This window comes from Drosophila bipectinata, chromosome 3L (genome assembly GCF_030179905.1).
Source record: "Drosophila bipectinata strain 14024-0381.07 chromosome 3L, DbipHiC1v2, whole genome shotgun sequence".
NCBI classification, from domain to species: domain Eukaryota; kingdom Metazoa; phylum Arthropoda; class Insecta; order Diptera; family Drosophilidae; genus Drosophila; species Drosophila bipectinata.
In genome coordinates, this window is record NC_091738.1 from 3,166,613 (window position 1) to 3,187,009 (window position 20,397).

Here is a 20,397-nt window from a genome sequence, read left to right on the forward strand (position 1 = left end):
CCATTGTACGTCCTATAGCCCGTTTAAACGCTCCATTTGCCAAATCATTTAACGTAATTAGCCGGCAAGCATGATGTGATCGCAAAACCTGTTTTCCAGCCCGAAATCCTTCAGCTAATTGGCAAACTGTGGCAAGAACAAAGGCTCCCAGCTCTACCTGTGTCAGACTCAATTCATAATTCAAACATCAGTTCTGGGAAGCGAGTGTGGACACAATATTTCATAAATACTGTCTGGCAACTGAAACCTAAGCTCCGGCCGATATCCACTTCCTTTTATGTTTTTTGGGGCTTTATTTGCAATCAAACACAGAATGCACAAAGCATGGAAGAAGCTACATTAACCTTCAAGCTAAGGTTTTTTTCAGAAACTTATTTTTCGTTTTGGTTCGTAAGCAAATACAACAACGTTGTTTGGAAACAACGATGACAACCGCCACGCTGACAACGACTCTGGGTTTTGTATCTAAAATCAACAAGTTCACGACAACACAGCAAGCACAGCCAAAACACACAGAAAAAAGATAAAAACTTTTAAGCGTCGGGCAAATAAAAAAAAGTATAAAGATACCCAAACACCAAAAACCACCAACACCACCGGTAATAGAGCGACACAAATGTTACCCATTCATTGCCAGACCTTTGCTTGGAAGGTAAATAGAACCACTAACCATACAGCATATAGACAACCCATTTCATACAACGAAAATGGACGCGAAAATTTCTTGCGACAGGCCCCAGCAGGCCCCAGAGCGGATTTCTTACGCTCTTTTACGCTCATCGTTCGTTCATCTTACGCTCATTCTCGCATTAAATGTTTTCTGTTTCTCAGTCTCTAAACGGAGCGCGATGAAGAAGGTTGGCCTGCGCTTCGGTTGATCTTTGTGTGTATGCGTGTCACACATTCACATACACGGGTGTATGTGTGCGTGCGATTTCGTTTCGAAGCCAGCGCACAAAATTTTGATTTTTCTTACTTTTCAGGCTTGCTACCCTAACCAAATTCGGGTATTCGTTATTTGATGAAATGACGAAAGAAATTATATTATTTTTTATATTATATTTTTTATTATTTCAGCATACATTTTTAATTTATTTAGGAATAAGATTGAGTGTTAGTAGTAAATGATTACTGTATATATATTTTTACGAATCATTAAAAATGAATATGAGAAAATGAGAAATGAGAAAATTTCAGAGTATATTTCAGTCGGAGTCACTTAAAACGCCGATTGCTTTTAAGTTTTTGTTGTTCTGCAAGAGGCTTGTGCATGCCTACTCTAACGATGGAATGATTTTTAGGGGAGGGTGAAGACACGAAAACAGCTGATGGAATTGTTTACCTTTTTTGTTTACAATTTTTCAGGCACTTGTTATTAATTTGGGTTATTGTGAGATTTAATTAAATTATTGTCGTCAATTTAATAATTTCCTTATATATTTTGGAACTTTAAAAAAGTCGCCGCTCGAATTTTTTACAGATATACATATATTTGTATATATATACATACATATTTACATTGGTTTTCTGATACCTCTTGCAGAACAAGAAAAACTTAAAGGATATAGGCGTTTTGAGTAACTCCGACTGAAATATACTCTGAAATTTTCTCATTTCTCATTTTCTCATATTCATTTTTAATGATTCGTAAAAATATATATACAGTAATCATTTACTACTAACACTCAATCTTATTCCTAAATAAATTAAAAATGTATGCTGAAATAATAAAAAATATAATATAAAAAATAATATAATTTCTTTCGTCATTTCATCAAATAACGAATACCCGAATTTGGTTAGGGTAGCAAGCCTGAAAAGTAAGAAAAATCAAAATTTTGTGCGCTGGCTTCGAAACGAAATCGCACGCACACATACACCCGTGTATGTGAATGTGTGACACGCATACACACAAAGATCAACCGAAGCGCAGGCCAACCTTCTTCATCGCGCTCCGTTTAGAGACTGAGAAACAGAAAACATTTAATGCGAGAATGAGCGTAAGATGAACGAACGATGAGCGTAAAAGAGCGTAAGAAATCCGCTCTGGGGCCTGCTGGGGCCTGTCGCAAGAAATTTTCGCGTCCATTTTCGTTGTATGAAATGGGTTGTCTATATGCTGTATGGTTAGTGATAGAACCTACTTGAGTGACACAAGTCTAAACACATAATACAGAGCGAGGTGGAGTTTGGAAATCGCAATGCCTTGGAATATTTTTTAATTTTAAATATTCTTAAAATTTTCCCAAATTCCTAGAAAAAGACTAGACGTATCAGGAGATTAGTATTTCTATTTATTGCAAAGATTTTTTAGATATCCGTAGTCTTGCTGTTGTATATTGCTAATCTCCATCTGACGAATCCTATCATGACATACAAAACGTATCAAAAACAAAAGCACCCTCGTCCTTGCTAATGTTATAATACGAGTCGATTCTGTTTTTGGTGATGTTATGATAGGTTTACATTCAAAAGTGGCTTCCAATACGATAAACATCTGACAATTTAACTGAGAATTTGAAGCTGCTTAACTAAGAATTTTGATTAGTGGATTGATCCTGGGTGCCCGCAGTAGTTGTCCTGGCCGAACGCCTGGCTATGAAGTCGTTGTAGATCGCCAGTTCCATGTTCTTGAGATCTCGCTTGACTATGAACAGCTGTGCCCCCGTACGGACAAGCCTCTCTGCCATCTGTTGGTATCGGAAATTCTCCGCCATCCTGAGGGCATCCAGTCTGCAGAACTCCGCATCAGTCATTTGTTCCTCGTCTGCGGACTTATCCAGTTTATTGATGCGCGTTAAACGGCGAACAAGTTTCGCCTGCATCACCACCCTGTCTCTGCGGAGCTGCAATTCCTCCTCTTTCTTTGATAGCAGGAGGTCGACCATCCGGGCGGAAGCCACCCTTCGCAAGTCATCAATGGACATGGTGATGATGCGATTTGAAACCTCTGCTGCAGGCTCTTGTGCCATTTTGAGATATCGGGCTTTTAAGAATTTTAAAATTTGAAATATTTATCGAAAAATTTAAAAGGGAAAATTATTTTTGACAAATATTTTTAATTTCCTTTTTTTTTTGGACGCTCAAAAAAAGTTCGTGTGCTACCAAAAGAGATTGTGCTTATACTGAATTTAGAACTGAATCAGTGTCGAACATACATATATAATGTTAGCCTACTGAGATGGCTGATTCAAATTTTGGGTTCAAGTGGAGTTCCAAACAAGTGGGTTGCTGGGTTTTTAGGGATATAGACCTTATGTGTAATGAGTAATGGCATTGAAAGTGGATCTCTGAGGAATTGCATTTCGCAATTGGTGATTGCAACTCAATACATTCGATGAGAATCCATGAGTGCCAATGTAATGGATACTTTGGGGTATTGCCACCTCCATAAGCCTAACCGCCATCGGAGTCAAGTGGTGGGTTTTATTTTCAACAGTTTTGTTTTGAGGTTTCATCAAATAAAGGCTGTTACTTGAGAGGCATTATGGTTTACTGCTTTTTGATGGTTAATACCCATATTCCATATTACAAGTGCAACGAAAAAGCATTATTTAGGCGCCACTTTTCCCGCCTTTTTGGTTTTGGACTCCTCCAGCATCAGGGCCTCAATCTTCTTGAGATTCTCCTCGATGGTTAACCTATGCTGCTGCTCCTCTTGGCTGAGTTTTTCGGCATTCGGTTCCAGTTCCTCCGGAGGTTTCACCTTACCCTCCGCCTGGCTGTCGCCCTGAGTGCGTCGACCCATGGGCAGTCGGGTGATGAGGTGGCGCGGCACCCTTACCTCCGCCCCGATGCGATTCTCGTTCTTGTACTGACCCACCGCCCTGATGAGGGGCTTCAGGGGGCAGCCCTTCGAGCTGGCCTCGTCCATCAGCTGGCGGGCGTAGTCGAAGAAGAAGACATCCTCGCGCAGCTCCTCAAGCTGGGCCTCCCGGTTGTAGTTGGTGTCCGGCCTGGTTTCGTCCTCGTGTCGACGCTTCACCTGGTCATCCAGCTGGCGGCGCAGCTGTCGCATTCTTTCGAGTTGCTCCTGGCGCTGTTGCCGCTGGAACTGAACATTCGTGAGGTCGTTCTGCAGACGCAGCTCCACTGCCCTTAGTCGCTCCTCCTCCTCCTTCTTCCGGCTGAGCCTAGCCTGCTCCTCCTCCTGCTTCTGTATGGCCAAGCGGGCGTTAATGGCCTGCTCCCGCACCTGTCTCTTCTTGGCCTGCTCGGCACTGTGGGCTTTGCGCATCTCCTCCAGCTGACGGCTATGTCGGGCCAGATCCTCCTCGGCACTGTAGTGGAGTCGGGGCACCAGCTCCCGAGCAAGTTTTTCATTTCGGAGGATTCGCTGCTGCACACGCTCCCTGGCCCGATCTCGTTTCATTCCCTCCAGTTGCCTCTTGGCCGCATTGTGCACATCACACTGGGCCTGCTCCACCTCCTCCAGCATTTGTAGACGCTTCTGGCATTGCTCCGACATGGCCAGAGAGGCAAGAGCCTCCTCTTTCCTCTGACGCTGCTTAGAGGCCAGCAGTTTCTTCTCCTTGTCCTGTTGATCCTTCAGTTGTTTTGCATTTCGTTCCCGCTCCTGGCGAGCCTCCTCCAACTCCTCGGCTTTAGTGGCCTGTCGGTGCTTTTCCCTTTCGGCAATGGATTCGAGGAGCTCTTTTTTGTGCTCCTCCAGCTGCTGACAGCGTTCTGTATGCCGCTTCTTGGCCTCCTCGTAGCCTCGGAACACCTGCTCCTGGTAAACCTTCCTATCCAGTTCCGCCTGCCGTTGCCTGGCTTTGGAATACTCCTCCTGGACCTCACGCTGGGCATTCACACTCCGCAGGACCTCGCTCTGCAGCCTGGCACATTGCAGTTCCCTAGGTCCTGGCCGCAGTTGCTCCAACAGCTTCTGGGCTGCCTTGATTCGCTCCTGCCTGGTCGCCCGCTGCTCCTCGCGAGCGGCGTTGGTCTCCTCCTCCGCCTGCCGCTTAGCCTGCAAGATCTGCTCCTCCTGCTGCTTCAGCTCCCGGGCGCACTCCTCCTCCTGGGTGATGCACAGATTCTGGCCATTGAACTTCTTGAGCAACTCCTCGCCCCCAATACGGAGTCTCTCCTGCTCCTGGTCGCGGAGGCTTTGTAGCTGGAGCTTCTCCTGTTTGGCTGCCTGGCAGGCATTCCGCTGGATGCGAGCGAATCTGCTGGAGGATATGACCACTGGAGGCTTTTCGCGGACAATGGGCTCCCTACGCTCCTGTGGCAGCCACGAGTACTGCATGGTTAAGGTTTTGGCCAAAAACTATCCATTAAAGCTTAGGGTTTCCCTTGAAGTAGTTTGTTGGTTTCCATGGTGGAGACGTTGCCAGGGATTCGGTGCTTCCTTAAGGGTGGCTTCTGGAATTTTCACAAGGCTCCCATCAAAAAACTGACTTGATCATCTCTTAAATGTTGTAATCAACCAAACAGAGATTGTCAAGACCCGTCAACACTCTTGTTCATTTTATTTTAATTAATTAGTTTCATATGAGTGCTTACTGTATGGCAGTGTCTGTTGTCCAACACGGCGACTATTTACTGTCAACGCAAATGGCCAAGATTTTGGCTTGATGGCTTAATTATGTCCAAAAGTTATGTCCAAGCCATTTGGCATAGGCCGTTCAAGTGACGGGTTTTGTGATAAAGATTGTTGATGTTTTTGCCAATTACTTTAAACTTTAAAGTTAAAACCACAATTTCTGTGGCCTGTGTGCGTGTTTGTTTGGGTTGGCTTTTTAACTGTTTAGTGAAGCCGAACCGATCCAATCTGGTGTGGTTAGGCTTTCTGGTTTTTTAACTCGAACTGTCAACTCATTTCCTCGAATGCCCAAAACCCTGCCCTAAACGGCAAATCTATTGGGCACGCTTCATTTGGCCCTCGTATCGCGGCATTCACATCTAAGATTTAATTCAAGAGGGCTTAAATAAATTTAATTAACACCTGGCTATGAATCTGAATAAAAAAAATCCCCAGAACCATACAATGCCTCTAGAGAATATTTATTTCCACTTTGAATTGGGTCAGTGGCTATGCTTTTGTAGGAATATCTGGAAAAAAGTACAAAGAAATCTACAAACTCATTGCGGTGTCGATAAAAAGGGGTTCGACAAAGGCCCTACAAACCAGGTCATTAGGTTTTATTTTAAATTATTTTAAAAGCTATAAGGGTAAGGGTAAATACTATTTTAAAACCTCTAAAAATTAGAACAAAACACCCCTCTCAAATTCCATCAAATATTTCAAACACTTCAAGGCCCCCTTGCCAATGTCTATGACATGAAGTGGTGTCTCCGTGTCTTTAGCTTGCCAGCTTACACCACCGAGAGGAACACCTCATTGGAGACTGTGTTAAGTACTCCGATTCTTATCTAATCGAAACTTATTGGCTCCCCATAGACTTTGCCTGATACCATGTAAATATACGACTGTCAGTGCTATCTGTTCTCCTCCAAATACATAGAATTACATATACATATATAGAAGCCCAGTGCCTGGCCAGACATATATCACTTGATCTTCAAGTGCGAATGACAGCTCCGAGTAGGAAAGACAAGAGACCAGCAAGCCTTTCGCCTGTCCGGCACGATGACTACCGTCCAGTTCGTTGCTTCCACTTGAATGACTCCAAGTACCCCCTGGTTCCCTGGTCGGAAAACTTGAAAAACTAGTCTTTGTCTCCGTTTCCAGAGGCTGGAGCACAAGCATGGCCATAACCACACGTACTTTAGTAGGTACTTTCAGAACAAAAACACTTGGAGAAAAGTGATTAAATATATATGCCTTATAAACTCTATATATGTTTAAAGCTTTTCTCTCTGTGTAGAATGGGTGATCAAGAGCCAACAAATGAGTGCAACTGTTTCAGACTCAACCTGCAGCAAAAAACAGAAAAAAGAGCAACCCATATAGACTGAAACAGAACACAGAAGAAGAACAGGGCCAACAATCCCCAATGACTTCTCTGAGAATCTCTCTGAATCTTCCGACGATCCGCAAGTTTTCTTGGTTACTTGGTTTCTGGTTAGAGAGCAATTAACATGCAATTAAGAGACGTTTCAATCCAACGAGCCATAGTCGTAAACACTTTGGGTTAACATCTTCTGAAGTGCCGATACACAAAGGTTCTAATTATAAAGTTCCAATCGTCCCATAGGGCTTCCAGAGAAAGTTCAGACAGGAAATTGATGGGATATTTATTCATTCATCAATCAGGGCACACCTTGGAATTTCGAGATCATAAGTTAGATCATAACTTGTAACTTTTAGTTGTAGGAACATTGCCATTTCTTGTCTATGAGCTTGAGATTTAATACCAGATTGTAGACTTGATTTATGAGACTGTCGGTCAAGTTAAGAACAATAAGTGCCAAATGCTCAAGAGTCTTATGTCATCGTTAGAAAAAAGACTTGAGTGTAAATGTAATAGTTTGTCTCCCCTCCAAAAAATAGAAACTAAATCCAATTGTAAGACGCATATTTTTTGTGAAGTTAAATAATTTGAACTTTTAATTGTGTATTTTCATTATCAATTGAAATTGTTCTCAATTTTGTTTAGTTCATTATGGGGAATAGTTGGCAACTCGGAGTGCGATTGTGTATTAAGTTTTCCATGTCTGTTTGCCCAACAATACAACATTTCAATGTCAACTCGATCACGTTTTTGACGGCAATTTGTAGCTGGATTTAAGTTGATTTTTTCTGAATTTGATACACTCTAAAGAGCATGGCAAATTGCCCAAGTGGTTAGGGGGTCTGAGGCTGGGCGGGGCCAACCCCACATGGAGCTTACATGGGTTTTGTCATCCATTCAGAGTCATAAATACCTGCGACCTATTGAGTAACACCAGGGGCTCTTCTGCTCCTCCGCATACTTACTGATCATGTTTGTCTATAATCTGAGGTTAATCTGAGGCTGGGTTTTGGTGTTGGATTCATAGAACATGTTCACTTGCTGCTCCATTAATCATATAGGTTGCGGCTATAATGTTACAAAATTCTTTAGATGGGCCCCGATTGATCTCCCAGCCAAGTTCATTGCCCAATTGATGACTCATTTAAAACAATGACAGTAAGAATACTTGCCCAAATTATTTTTATTGACTTTATTTGACTTTTATCTTTTTTGCCAACGAGACCAATTCAATCTGCCAATCAAACAATTACAAACTCTGTAACCGAATACACCAGTTGGGGTATTGATTTCACCAAAGGAATATTCCGTTCCACACACCCCTGTCCAGCGGATTCTTAGGAGCGGATTCTTACAAAATAATAAAAAAGCGAAATCAATCAATCAAAAGGCATTAAAAATTTTATTTGAGGCCAAACGCACACAGAAGTACAACAAAAACTTGAAACCCATTCCGACGCCAATCACACGCTCTATTTACACCAAATTAAAAATTCAGAAACTACAAAACAAAAAAAAAACTTAAGAGCCGAAAACGAAAATGAAAAACTAGTACAAAATATTGGTCAAAATATTTACCAGCCACACCCATGGATAGAAATTAATGATTAATGATGGTCAGAACGGGGCTGAGAAAGTGCCCTAAACGGCAATCGATCGAAGTGGAAATTAAATCTTACACACATTATAAACACCAGAGAGAGAGAGAAACTTGGAAGGGGCATCAGGTTTTATCATCATCATCTTGCCCCTTTATGTGGCGCCCACACGAGCTGGCCATCACCCTCATTTGTAAGCCAGCTTTTTGTTTCTTTTATTTTTGGGGCAAGATAGCCATCGATGGCGTCGCGTAACGCGCCAGACAAATGCTGAAAACTTGTCAATCCATCCCCATAATTTATGCAGATTTATGCCCAAGAGAAATATTTTATAATTTGTTTTCAACTTCTGCCAGAACTGCCACTGCCAAGGGGACCGCTAAGCCGCTTTTGGCCCATTAGCATAATGGACCAAAGGTGGCCAAAAAGCCACTGCTGGACGGCTGGTTGATCTTAGATCAGTGGCTATAACCAGAATCCCATGAAAAATCTTCTCAAGAACCAAACAGCCAATCCCCCCTAATGATGTGCTAATGTCGCCAACAATATTTGACAACCAAAACCGAAATATTGTTTTAACAAATTATGGAAGCCAAAAATGGCTTGTGCCGAAGGGCACTTTAGATAAAATAACCATAAAATTAAATATAATAATATTGATGAATATAGATGGAGGGGATAAGAAAATGCTACTTCATTTCTTAAGACAACAAATATTATAACTTCCGAGAAAAAAACTTCTTAAATTTGCCTACAAACTTCTGCCATAATTTCGTTAGAAAAAAGATTTCATCTGAAATAGTCAAGCAAATATAGACAAAGTTTTGAAACCTTTTTTTTATTTTAGCACACTAAGAGCTTTTATAAACAATTAAGATAGCATCGTGAATTTATGTTGCAAAAACACATTAGCAAAGCAAATTTATAAAAGATTTATTGATAAACAAAGATAGAAGTTCAACGAATTGTATTAAATACATTTTCTCCTTTTATTTTTAAACTAATTTTTTTTAAGCCATTGCATAAATCTAGAAAATTAATACGTTTTCGATCAAAATGGTATGCTAATTTGAGCGGCTTTTTGTAGGAAAGAAATTCGTTTTCAAAATTAGTCAATTAATTTCTATTAATTAATTTCAAGACAGTGGGAAAAAATGCTGTTGGGCATATACGATTTCAAATGCATAATTATGCATTTTAGTCAAACTGATTAGGTCTTAAACTAATGATCCAAGGTCGGTTCGGTGTTGAGGTATTTTGTATATGGAAAGAGACTTAAAAATGGTTGGCAATATATTGATTTTGGATAAATGGAATTAAAGAAAAAGTTCGAAGCTTAGATACTTCATGTATTCTTCATAATTTTTTCCTTGAATATTTAAAGATTTATTTGATTTTTCTCACCTGTTCCGGTTCGTTGAAACCCGCATAATCAAAGTGATTATAGCCTTAACAAATTGAGTCTCAGCCGGACAAAAGCATAAAAAGCTAAATGCACTAAATCTTTGGTAAATTTTCTGGCCGAATGCAACCTACAAGCCCGCATTATTAAGGCGACTGATCGATGGCTGCTGCCAATTATGGTCACTGATCTTATGGACCAAGACGACCCACAAAATCCCACTTCCCGAGAAAGAAAAAAAAAACAAGACATAGTTTGTCAAAAGTGTCTCGTGAATGAAAAACTTGAATGAATGATCGGCGTGAATGAATCAGCTGTGAATGCAGCTTGGGCGTATACGAAGTGAATGAATATATACTCGAATACTCGAGAGGTGGCCAGCATGTCTGGGCCAATAGTAATGCGTGGGCATTCCACCCAAATTGCACTCAAAGAAACCCACAAAAAAAATCACGAAATGAGCAAAAATTGTTTACAAGTACGAAATATCGAAATCCCGCGGCATTGGGTGACTTGTCTGCAATTTTTTGTTGGTCTATTATTTTTTCTGGGGGCCGACCCGACGTCTTCCACAATGAAATTGTCACTTTTCATTCGGTTCGCCATGGAAATACTACTTACTGCCCACACATCCAGCGGAAGTGGCATTTGATTTATTCGTTTTGGGTGATTTTTGTTGTATTTTTTTCCGTTTTTTATTTGCCATTTTTTTTTGCGTGATTTTGCGTACCGTGTGTGTTGGCAAATTTCCGGCCGAGAGCCAACTCACAAGCCGGCTTGACACACATTTGCATGTGTCGCACAATTTTCTGTGAAGTGCCATAAATATTAATTAATGTATTTGATTTGCTTTTGACTAATGGAGACATTTCACCGACCGCGATCTCTTTGAGTTGGTGGTGCCTTTTAAGCTCGTCCATCACACATGTGGCCTTAACTGGTTGCCTTTCCGGGAAAATGGGTCAATGTTAAAATTGAGATAAAATAAAATAATATTAACATGGAGACACAACTATAATAAAACCATATCGGTTTGTTTTGAGCCATAAACAATGTCAAAATTTATATTTAACTATTTTATTACCAAAAATTATTTTATTGTCATGGTATTGAAATAAAGATATTATTAGCGAATATATAGCTTTCGTTGGGGCCCACAAAATGGCCCCCATAAAATTCTCAGATTTTGATGCAGATTTACGGAGAATCGATCCACGAATCGTTTAAGGTATTCCGCTTAAGAATCGGAGAAATATTGCCAAAGATATAGCCTTCGTTAGGAGCCATATAGTGGGTCCATCCACTTTTGTGGATTTTTGAAGGGGACCCTCCACAAAATTTGACAAAAAATCTAAAAAATATTTTGTTCTCAGGTTTTAATGCAGATTTACGGAGAATCGATCCACGAATCGTTTAAGGTATTCCGCTTAAGAATCGGAGAAATATTGCCAAAGATATAGCCTTCGTTAGGAGCCATATAGTGGGTCCATCCACTTTTGTGGATTTTTGAAGGGGATTCCACAAAATTTGACAAAAAATCTAAAAAATATTTTGTTCTCAGGTTTTGATGCAGATTTACGGAGAATCGATTTACGAATCCTCTGAATGTATTCCTCTGAAAAATATGGTAATTATTTACAAAGATATAGCTTTGTGTTTCATGTATGTCTTTCTCTTTCAAAGTTTTGAATTCTTCTGAAAGTATTTTTTGTAGAAAAGTGAGCTATGCAATCGGTTCAGTGGTCCATTGCAGTCTTTTTTGGAAACGCCTCGCATTTTCCAGGCGTTTCCTAGCCAGATTTTTCGCAGCCCCCCTTCCTGGCCCTCCGATGTAGACCCTCACTGATGCCAAAATGCAAAGAAAAAAAAATGGCCATAGGCTACGCTTAGGTAACTCTTCTTGGCTCACGTTTTCACGAACTTCAGGAGAGCGCATCAAAGTGCAGAATCTCACGAAATTTGCCATTCGAATGGCCATTTGGGTTATTTATGGTCTCCGATTTGTTGGCCACTCATTTGACCGGACAGCTCTCGCGGTTTTATGACACATTTAAGGGGAGGGTAAAGTCAAATCATGCGAAAATAGCCATGTTTTTGTGATTTTTTTCCTGACGACACAGTTAAAATTTATTTATTCAACCAACGGTATATTAAAGTATGACATTAGAAGAATGTTTTATAAAATTTTTACAAAAAAAATATTTAAAAATATGGCAATGGTAGCAATTGTCCGGACGTGTCGCCAAAAAAAGTGGAATTGCGGTGCCCCTCATAACTCGGTGCTGGATCATTTGTAATAAAAAAATTAAAATTCATTCGTTAGATAATAGTTCGCCCCAGGTAACGCTGTAAAGGTTTTTTGAAAATTGCAATTTTTTTAATTTTTTCGAAGACTTTGAAGTGAAAAACTCAATTTTTTGGGAAAAAATCGGTTAATTTGTCATTGCAAAATCAAAATTATGAACAAAAAACAAAAAAACTCGACAGCGTTACCTCGTAAAATATTTACAGAAATAGTGTTTAAAATTTCAAAAGGATCGGTGCAGTAGTTTTGAAGTTATGAGGGGCACCGACTTAGAAAACGTGAGTTGTGGGAAAAACGCTTTAAAGTTTTAAACACCAGTGTAATCCAGTGTAAAACGTTTATAAGCAACTTTGTCAATAACTAATAACTTCGTCAATTTTGCCTTAATTGACTTGAAATTTTGACACAATATTCTTCAAATATTATGCATTCAATTTAAAAAATAAAAAAAAAATTGAAAAAAAAAAAATTTAATACCTTACCCTCCCCTTAACAGTTTGTTTCAGAGTTTGCTTAACAATTTTGTGGCCCAGCCTTTCAAAAAAAGACAAAGTTGAGAAAAAGTAACACAAAAACCAATTTCGCGCTTAATTTGATTTGTTATTCTTTGTTGTTGAAAGACACCTGCCTACTTTTCTTTGCAGCCCTTTTTTTGGGTTCTTTGGTTGGTTGACTTCTTATTATTTTTTTAAAAGAACTGAAAACAAAATCCCTGTTTTTTTAACCCCATTGTGAGACTTTCTAATCGGTTAATTCCTAAAAAAAAAATGTAAGTGACACATAATGCAAAATTCATTGCCTGGAAATACCTGCATAATCACTTCCGATTCGTCGGGAAGCTGACTCACCCAACAGCCACGATGACAAACACTATAACCAGACTCGAATTAAAGCCCCAATACCAACCATGACCCACGCAAAAAGTTTACAAACAACAAAAGGCAAAAAATCGTGTAATAAACAACAAAAAAACTAAACTTTTCGCCCACTCAGTGAACTTGAAAATATTTTATCGGAATAAAGCCCTTCAAAATAATCAAAATTTCAAATGCAACAATATAAAATTTATGTTAAAAAGCAATTAAACATCAACAAAAAACGACAGAAATACAAAAAACAATGCCAAAGTCAAAACCATTTCTGTTAACAATGAAAAATGGCAGCAATGGAAAGGAAATGTTCCATGTCAGTGGAGTTTATTTTGCAGCAGTTATTTTTATACAAAAAAATTCGTTTTTTTTTTAAGTGCAATTGTGGCTAGAAAAAGCTGTCGATTGTGGTGGTGGTGCTGGTAAATGGTCCATGGTCCGTTGGGTGCCATGAATTGGTTCTGTCTGGGCCTGAAACTCACTCGACTGTCAATCAAATGTAATGAATACGCACTTTTCTATCAGAGTTCGATGGGAGCGTTATTCCCTGACCAGCACCACCCGGTGGGTCAATCATTTGTCCATTTAACCCTGAGCTGTCCATTTAAAATCAAAAAAAAAAAGAATAAAAAACCTATCTAGAATAGCCCTGACCTACCCTTAAAAAAGTTATCCAAAAGTGCTGGAAATTACAAAAGTACTTTTACTTTTATTTGAAAATATTGTTAGGCTTTTTTGTTGTCTTTCCCTAACTTTTTGTGGAATCTGTTTTTAAAGTTTATCTATTTTTTATCAATTCCATGGATATATGTATATTTTTTCTAGTTCAACACTCAAAACTTTATGCCCTTGCCAAGTTAGTAACTTTGATTCGAGCGTGAGATCAGCTCGTGTCTTTGTTTTGACTATATTATCTTTTATAGATCATAAAATTGGGAACCAGTTTTTTTAATTATTCACACTTTGCAAAGATAAGATAAAGGGTCTATTATTTAGGGCTTAAAGGTATGGTATAGTCTTTTCATATTGCGTGGTGTGACAACATTTCCAAGGCAAAACGAAGACATCTTTTTCGCCATCATTAAGAGTCATCCATTTTACTCAATTTATATTACAAACAGTGGCATTTCTTTATTTTTCATAAACGAAAGTACCACCACCATTGCATTCTTCAATATATTATTTGAAGTCTGAATATGATTGAAACTAAAACCAAAATAAACTTAGAAGTATCACTCATAGGACTCACCAATAGGACTTGTTTAGCTACTTATTTAGTGTATAGTTTGAATGCCATTTACCCTTTGCTTCCCACATTTCTCTGAGAACTTTTTATTCGCATTCCTCAAACCAATTTAGCAAATTTGAATTTGTGGCTTAGGCCGCCATGGGTCCATCATCATCATTCCGCATTCCTCTGGGAATTCTACGGTTTGAGAGAAAGCCACAAATTGAATTAGAGCCATGTTGGGGTATTAAGAAAATAATTTGCAAAGAAATTACATAAAGGAAAACAAGTGCCAAACACATATGCGCCGACAGATGCAGTCACGCAGATATTCGCCCACACAAAGTGCATATAGTAGTCTGTTCGGAGATATTTGTATGAATATAAATGTATATAGTAGTACGATCCAAGCGACCGCAGTGTGGTTTGCCAATTTAACTGAAATAAAACGCCCACATGCAACCGGTGGCGACTTGGAAGCTTTTTGAGGGGGCAAACCGGCAAACTTGCAACTGGCAACCGGCAACTGGCAACCGAGCAACCCAGCAACACAGCAAACTTGCAACCCAACAAACTGGCATTAAGCCATTGAAGGCGAGAGACCGAGAGGAAAATGCAGTGGAAAATTCAAATCAATTTAACGCAGACCGCAAGTTGAATAAATCTAATGAACAGAAAACAAAAAATTGTGCCTCGGCACATGCGTTTAAAAAAAGGGGAAAAGTTCAAAGGGGCATACTAAACAAGAAGAAAAACCCTAGGATAATTTTGCAATTTAAATTTAGAAGCTCTAGTTAGTTTTATTGAATTCATAGAGCTGTGTCTGTAATATCGCATCCACGCAATTAATTGGTCTAAGATCCATGAAATTAAGTTAATTTCCACGCTCCATAAAACAAGGTGCGTGTCTAAGTTCCTTACATGCACATAAATATGTAAATGTTAAAATAATTAAGTACTTTGTGGCAGCCCACACTTGTCTATTAGATTAAAGTGTATACAGCCAACTGGCTTTGAAGGACGCAGGAGAGCTAGGTAACTGCAGCTGGTGGGAAATGTTAACTTGTTCTTATTCTGCACAGGAAGTCATTAATTCCTAAAGTTCTTACAGGGTAAATGCAACAGGAAAAGAACAATGGAGAGGAAGATAAAGAAGTTATACATTTTCTCACTATAATTATAAATACATTTATGATGTATATTCCCAATGTAATGCACTTCCTTTTCACATCAAACCTACAAGCTTTCAGAGTCGCCTGCTTTCTTTCATCGATAATTTCCAAAACATCTCTGAGATGTCGCTGTCCCAGAGCCCACATGAAAAATGGCTGCCTGGGAGGACAGCCAACAAATCATTATGTTCAGCAGGTGACTCGACTCGAACTCTGCGATAACACTTTATCGATATTGCATAAGTACAATTGCCAGTCGGACATCTCATCCAGGCCATTCCTGTTTCGAGGGGGATTTCAAATGGAGAGAGAACGACAAACCACCAACGAGAACCACGTCCGGTTGGCTGGGTAAAGTGGATTACAAGCGCCTGGGCTGCGACTTCGACTCCAACTTCCATTCCCAATTCCATTACCATATCGAAAGCTAAAGCCAAAGCCATTCATGCCCACTTGACAAACACATAGGCAAACATTTGCCCGCTTATTTATTGCAAATCAAAAACTGCAGTTTGATATTTTAGCCGCGTGGGTCGGAGCAGCTGCCAGAGTCTGGAGTGGTTAGAGAATCTGGAGAAGGAGGACTTACCCTCCAATGTTTCCAGCCCACATGGATTATCTTTGAACTTCATGGCTTAAGTTTTGCGTTGGATGATGCAACCGGATAGGGAATCTTTTCCAGAGATGGGAATTCTTTGTTACCTATTTCGGCTTCAAGGAGAATATTTAGCATATTGTGACTAGTATTTCCCTTAACCGGAAACTATGCATATTCTTAGGGTTGATTTCAATTATTTACGATAGCTTTTGATGATCCCTAGGCCTTCCCTAGAATTGACCATCCACATTTTTTCGTAACCTTTCTGGAACAGCACATGGCATAATTTGTGAACAACTGTTTTCTGTTTTCTGCTCTGGACAGGAGGGACAATCAACAAGTGCGCCCGTCTGACATTTGTTAAAAAAAAACAAAAAAAAAGAGACAAAAGCCAATTTACATATTGCAGAAAATGTCAACTGGCGGCAGAAATTGCCGGTGGCATGTCGTGTGCGCAGGCGCAGCAGCAGCGTGCAACAGCAGCAGATGCCACAAAAAGCGAGGGAAACATTGCTCTGGGGTGGCGAAATTGATGTAGGGGTTGCTTGTGGCAAACTGCAACTGACGTCCACAAACGGCACACTTAATTAAGGTTCGTCATATGCAAAAATGTTGCTTTCAGAAAATTTATATGGTATTTTACAGCAAACCACAATGGTAGCTTCCCTTAAAAGGTTATAAGTTCTTGGGAATTGAAATTTCAAAGAGTAGCTTCTTGGAATTTTAAGGTATATACATTTTTCCATTGATTTTTGCTTTTACCCATCAGCTTTCAGTTGTCAGCAATTTTTCGTTGCAATTTGTAAACAAAAATAAATAAGCAACGGCCATTGGAAATGCTGACGATTGGTGGCAAGCATTTTTACATAATATTGACACAGAAAGACAAAGTGCTAATAGAAATAATAAACCAACGAGGCAGGCGGCACAGATTAAATCAATTACTGGCCAGCCAAGTGCATTCGAGCCAAGAATTCCGCTGATTGGACGACTAAATGGCCAGAGTTTTGAGGGAAAAAAGCCAAACGGAGGAGAGCAGGTGGTGGGGCAAAAAGTCCAAACAAACAAATACGAAAAGAAATCTAAACAGATACCTCTTTTTATGCCAAGAATTGTCTTGTGACAGTTGCACAAACGAGATTTAATTGACAGAGACAATTTATGCAAACGGTGGCCATAAAACAAGTGCAGCGAGATTTGTGTATTTAGATTTGAGTTTGTTACCGTTTTACTCTTTTTATAGTTTGGCGTTTTAAATCAATCAGATTAGGCCATGAAAGGCATTCAAACAAATAGCATTTTTGCTCTCAATACCAAACTAATTAAAATAGTTTTTAAGGGCAAGAAACATTTAAATAATAATGCTCTTAAATTACAAAAGTATTTCATCTGAATCCACACCTGCTTGTAATTTTCTTATTAACATTTCGAAACGCTTCAAGTCATTAGCTTTTTTCTTTAGCCCCTTTACAGACTCTTAATTCATTCGTATCCCCTTGGCTATCTCCATTTGCAGATCTCCAGTCCATTCGACGTCTCCTGGAACACGATGCCTCTGGCTCGGTCTGCCCCTCCTGCCGCATATCCTTCGACAAGGGCAAAAGACGGAAACTGATCGACACCTGTGGCCACGAACGGTGCTATTCCTGTATGTTCCGCAACGATCAGTGTCCCATGTGCATGAACAGTTCGCTGAAAGGTGAGTGCCAGTATCTGTATCTTTTTATACTCTGTAGTATGTACCATATTTTTTAGGAGTATAAGCATCCGACCAGTAACGGGTACCCCATAGTCGAGAAAGAAACTCTAGTCTTGTTGAAAAATTTTCAGTATGTGTTATGTGTGTTATATGTTATGTGTTGTATCTGTGTATCTGTATACTTTTTTCGCATATCTTTCGGATATTCCATATGAGGCAGATATTTTGTTACATGGAGACCAAAAATGCAACATGAATTCCAAAAAAGCCAAATAAAAATTTTAATTTAATGTCTTTAGAAATAATTAAAACAAATAGCCTCTTCTATCTTGTCCTATGAGCAGAAGATGCAGTTTAATTCAGTATTCAGTTTATATTTTTTTAAGAATAAGCCCTAAGAGCCTAACTTCTTGGCTTAAATATTAAATCCCCAAGCATTTGCCAAGTCCAGCAATTTCTTGAGACTCCTCAAATGACGTTTCGAGTTGCAAATGCAAATGATACCTGGCTCTTGGCATACTCACCTTTTTTTATTTTTGAAAAAAATATATGTATACAGAAAAATATTAATATTCAAATTGTGTACAAATTGCTTGGCATGCAGAATTCGTATTGTCGGTTAACTTTTTAAAATCAAAGGCATCATCATCGAGCTTGGGCATTCGGCCAAGAAACGCCTCCCACTCCTCCTACTGTCACTTACTGACTTGCCCATGAAAACCGAAAGTTATGCACCTCTTTAGCCCATTGCTGACACGATTCCAGAAGCCCAACAGCCTACTGGATTTATTAGCTGCCGATTGTACACGATCGTGTCACCTGCTCTCTGTGGGCCTTTAGGCTTTTGTGGGAATTTACGATCTGGCCCAGAAGACACCAGGGGGCTGAGGAGTCTAGGGGACTGGGGGACTGGTGGCTCTTTATTTATGGTCAGGGCTCTGCTTTATTTGCATACCTAATTAAGTGATACAGTTCGTGGAATGGAAATTACCTCAACCAGTTGGCTTTACGGTATTTAGATAGGATAATTATGTGAGACTTTTGGATGACATGGACGTTGATATATATTCCATACACTTGGATACAAAATGGCACGATTTTATAAAAGGTTTGCATATAGGTAGAGCTTTGAATATGTACCTTTTATTCTTCTCAAAAACGATTCCCCAAGTCTATGGATTCACCACTGACTTCTTGACCTAAAACCACAACCTTTAACCCATTGAGAAAATCTAGAAAAACATTTTCCCTAAGGGCCATGCATGTGTGCCACTTTTTGCAGAAAACACACACGCTTTTCTTTGCCTTTTCCTCGAGTGCGTTTGTGTAAACACATCTTGACTTGATTACTAACATAGTTTTTTAGATTTTTTTACTCTCCAGCTATCTTTATATTTATTTATATATATTTTTTTATTTGGCACAGATGTGGATGGCGCCAACGCTCAGGGGTATGACACCGGGATCGGTGGCTCCACGTCGACGATTGTGAGTCCGCTTGGATCGCCGCAGCCGCAGCTCAGATCGCATGCGCAGCGGAACGCGGCACTGGCGCGCTACATGCAGGTGAGTGCGTACTCTAAGATACTCGTACTCATGGATACACACACCTCCGGTTTAGGTTCGGCGTCGTCTTTAGTGTGTTTACCTTAATGGCCTCTTGATTACGATGAGACTCGACGCCATCAAAGAAATGGAAGTGGCGAGCGGTCTTTGAGAAAAAAAAAGACTGAAAGAAATCACCGCAGAAGAATGGAAAAGAGAAAGAAATCTTTTTCATTTTTTTGTAACTTTCGGCCAAAATGACGCTTTGTTAGACATCTTCAATCGACTCCCATTTCCGCTCATCTTTCCAAGCGCGTCTTTTGTCCAAAATTTTGGGTTATCAACACATTTTCTGATCAGTTCCCGTTGGAGAGTGGGAAAGAGGGAAAACCCGTGGGCAGAACATAGCTCTACCTCCAGTATTAGTCCCCAAAATCCGATCGTAAAACGGTTTAATTTAGTTTTAATCAAGCCATCCCAGAGTGTGAACCAATTTGTTCTACTTAGCATAGGAAATCGGTTTGGTAATAAAAGCTATGTTCATTCTGGGTGGTATGACTAGGCATTTAGGGAAACATGAATATTATAAAGGTTTTAAAATAGTATATAATTGTAGGCTCTCAAACCACAGTGCCTAAAATTTAAACAAAGAGTCCTACTCTTAACAACCACTTTCCTCTTAATTAATTTAATTTGATTTATCTTTAACAATGACGACAATAACTCTTTCAACCAAACTGATCAGATCAGCAACAGAAACAGGAATCTCTGACTGATACTCCTCCAGCGCCAGCTCCAGCTCCAGCTTCAGCCCTCCTCCTTCGCCATTTCGAATCCATCGGGATCATCGCCGTCAGACTGTCAGCAAATGTCACTTTAAATACGCCAAAACGGCGCAAAAGTTTCAATTGTCGGGCGCCGTTGGGAGCCAAAAAATAGTGGGTTTTCGGGGGGAGTCTGTGGGGCATCCAAGGGGAGACTATCGAGAGGAAGAAGGCTAGAGCAGATCGCCGGTGCCAGATAGCTTGTCTGGCAGGATGCAGTCGCATCAGCGGAGG

The 20,397-nt window shown here is 39.8% G+C and overlaps 3 protein-coding genes and 1 long non-coding RNA gene across 12 annotated transcripts in view; 2 read left to right on the forward strand and 2 right to left on the reverse strand.

Moving 5' to 3' along the window:
• Positions 1 to 20,397, forward strand: part of rols (rolling pebbles) — a 54,595-nt gene that overhangs the window by 17,568 nt on the left and 16,630 nt on the right. For all 8 annotated transcript variants that reach the window (XM_017244899.3, XM_017244901.3, XM_017244902.3 and 5 more), the window contains exons 3-4: positions 17,612 to 17,794; positions 19,221 to 19,360. In XM_017244899.3, coding sequence (XP_017100388.2) covers positions 17,612 to 17,794; positions 19,221 to 19,360 — 323 coding nt within the window. The remainder of the gene's footprint in view (positions 1 to 17,611; positions 17,795 to 19,220; positions 19,361 to 20,397) is intronic.
• Positions 2,274 to 3,125, reverse strand: LOC108127700 (uncharacterized). Its single transcript, XM_017244909.3, has one exon. It carries the CDS (start codon positions 2,970 to 2,972, stop codon positions 2,532 to 2,534), a length of 441 nt encoding a protein of 146 aa, XP_017100398.2. The 5' UTR covers positions 2,973 to 3,125; the 3' UTR covers positions 2,274 to 2,531.
• Positions 2,983 to 5,334, reverse strand: LOC108127696 (trichohyalin). Its single transcript, XM_017244908.3, has one exon. The coding sequence runs from the start codon at positions 5,252 to 5,254 to the stop codon at positions 3,551 to 3,553; it is 1,704 nt and encodes a 567-aa protein (XP_017100397.2). The 5' UTR covers positions 5,255 to 5,334; the 3' UTR covers positions 2,983 to 3,550.
• On the forward strand, positions 6,122 to 7,443 carry LOC138926303 (uncharacterized). Of its 2 annotated transcripts, XR_011442780.1 has the most exons (3): positions 6,186 to 6,426; positions 6,494 to 6,775; positions 6,837 to 7,443. It is a non-coding gene; the product is annotated as an uncharacterized lncRNA (long non-coding RNA). The 2 variants fall into 2 exon arrangements; XR_011442779.1 differs by lacking the exon at positions 6,837 to 7,443 and having other exon boundaries at positions 6,122 to 6,426; positions 6,494 to 6,806.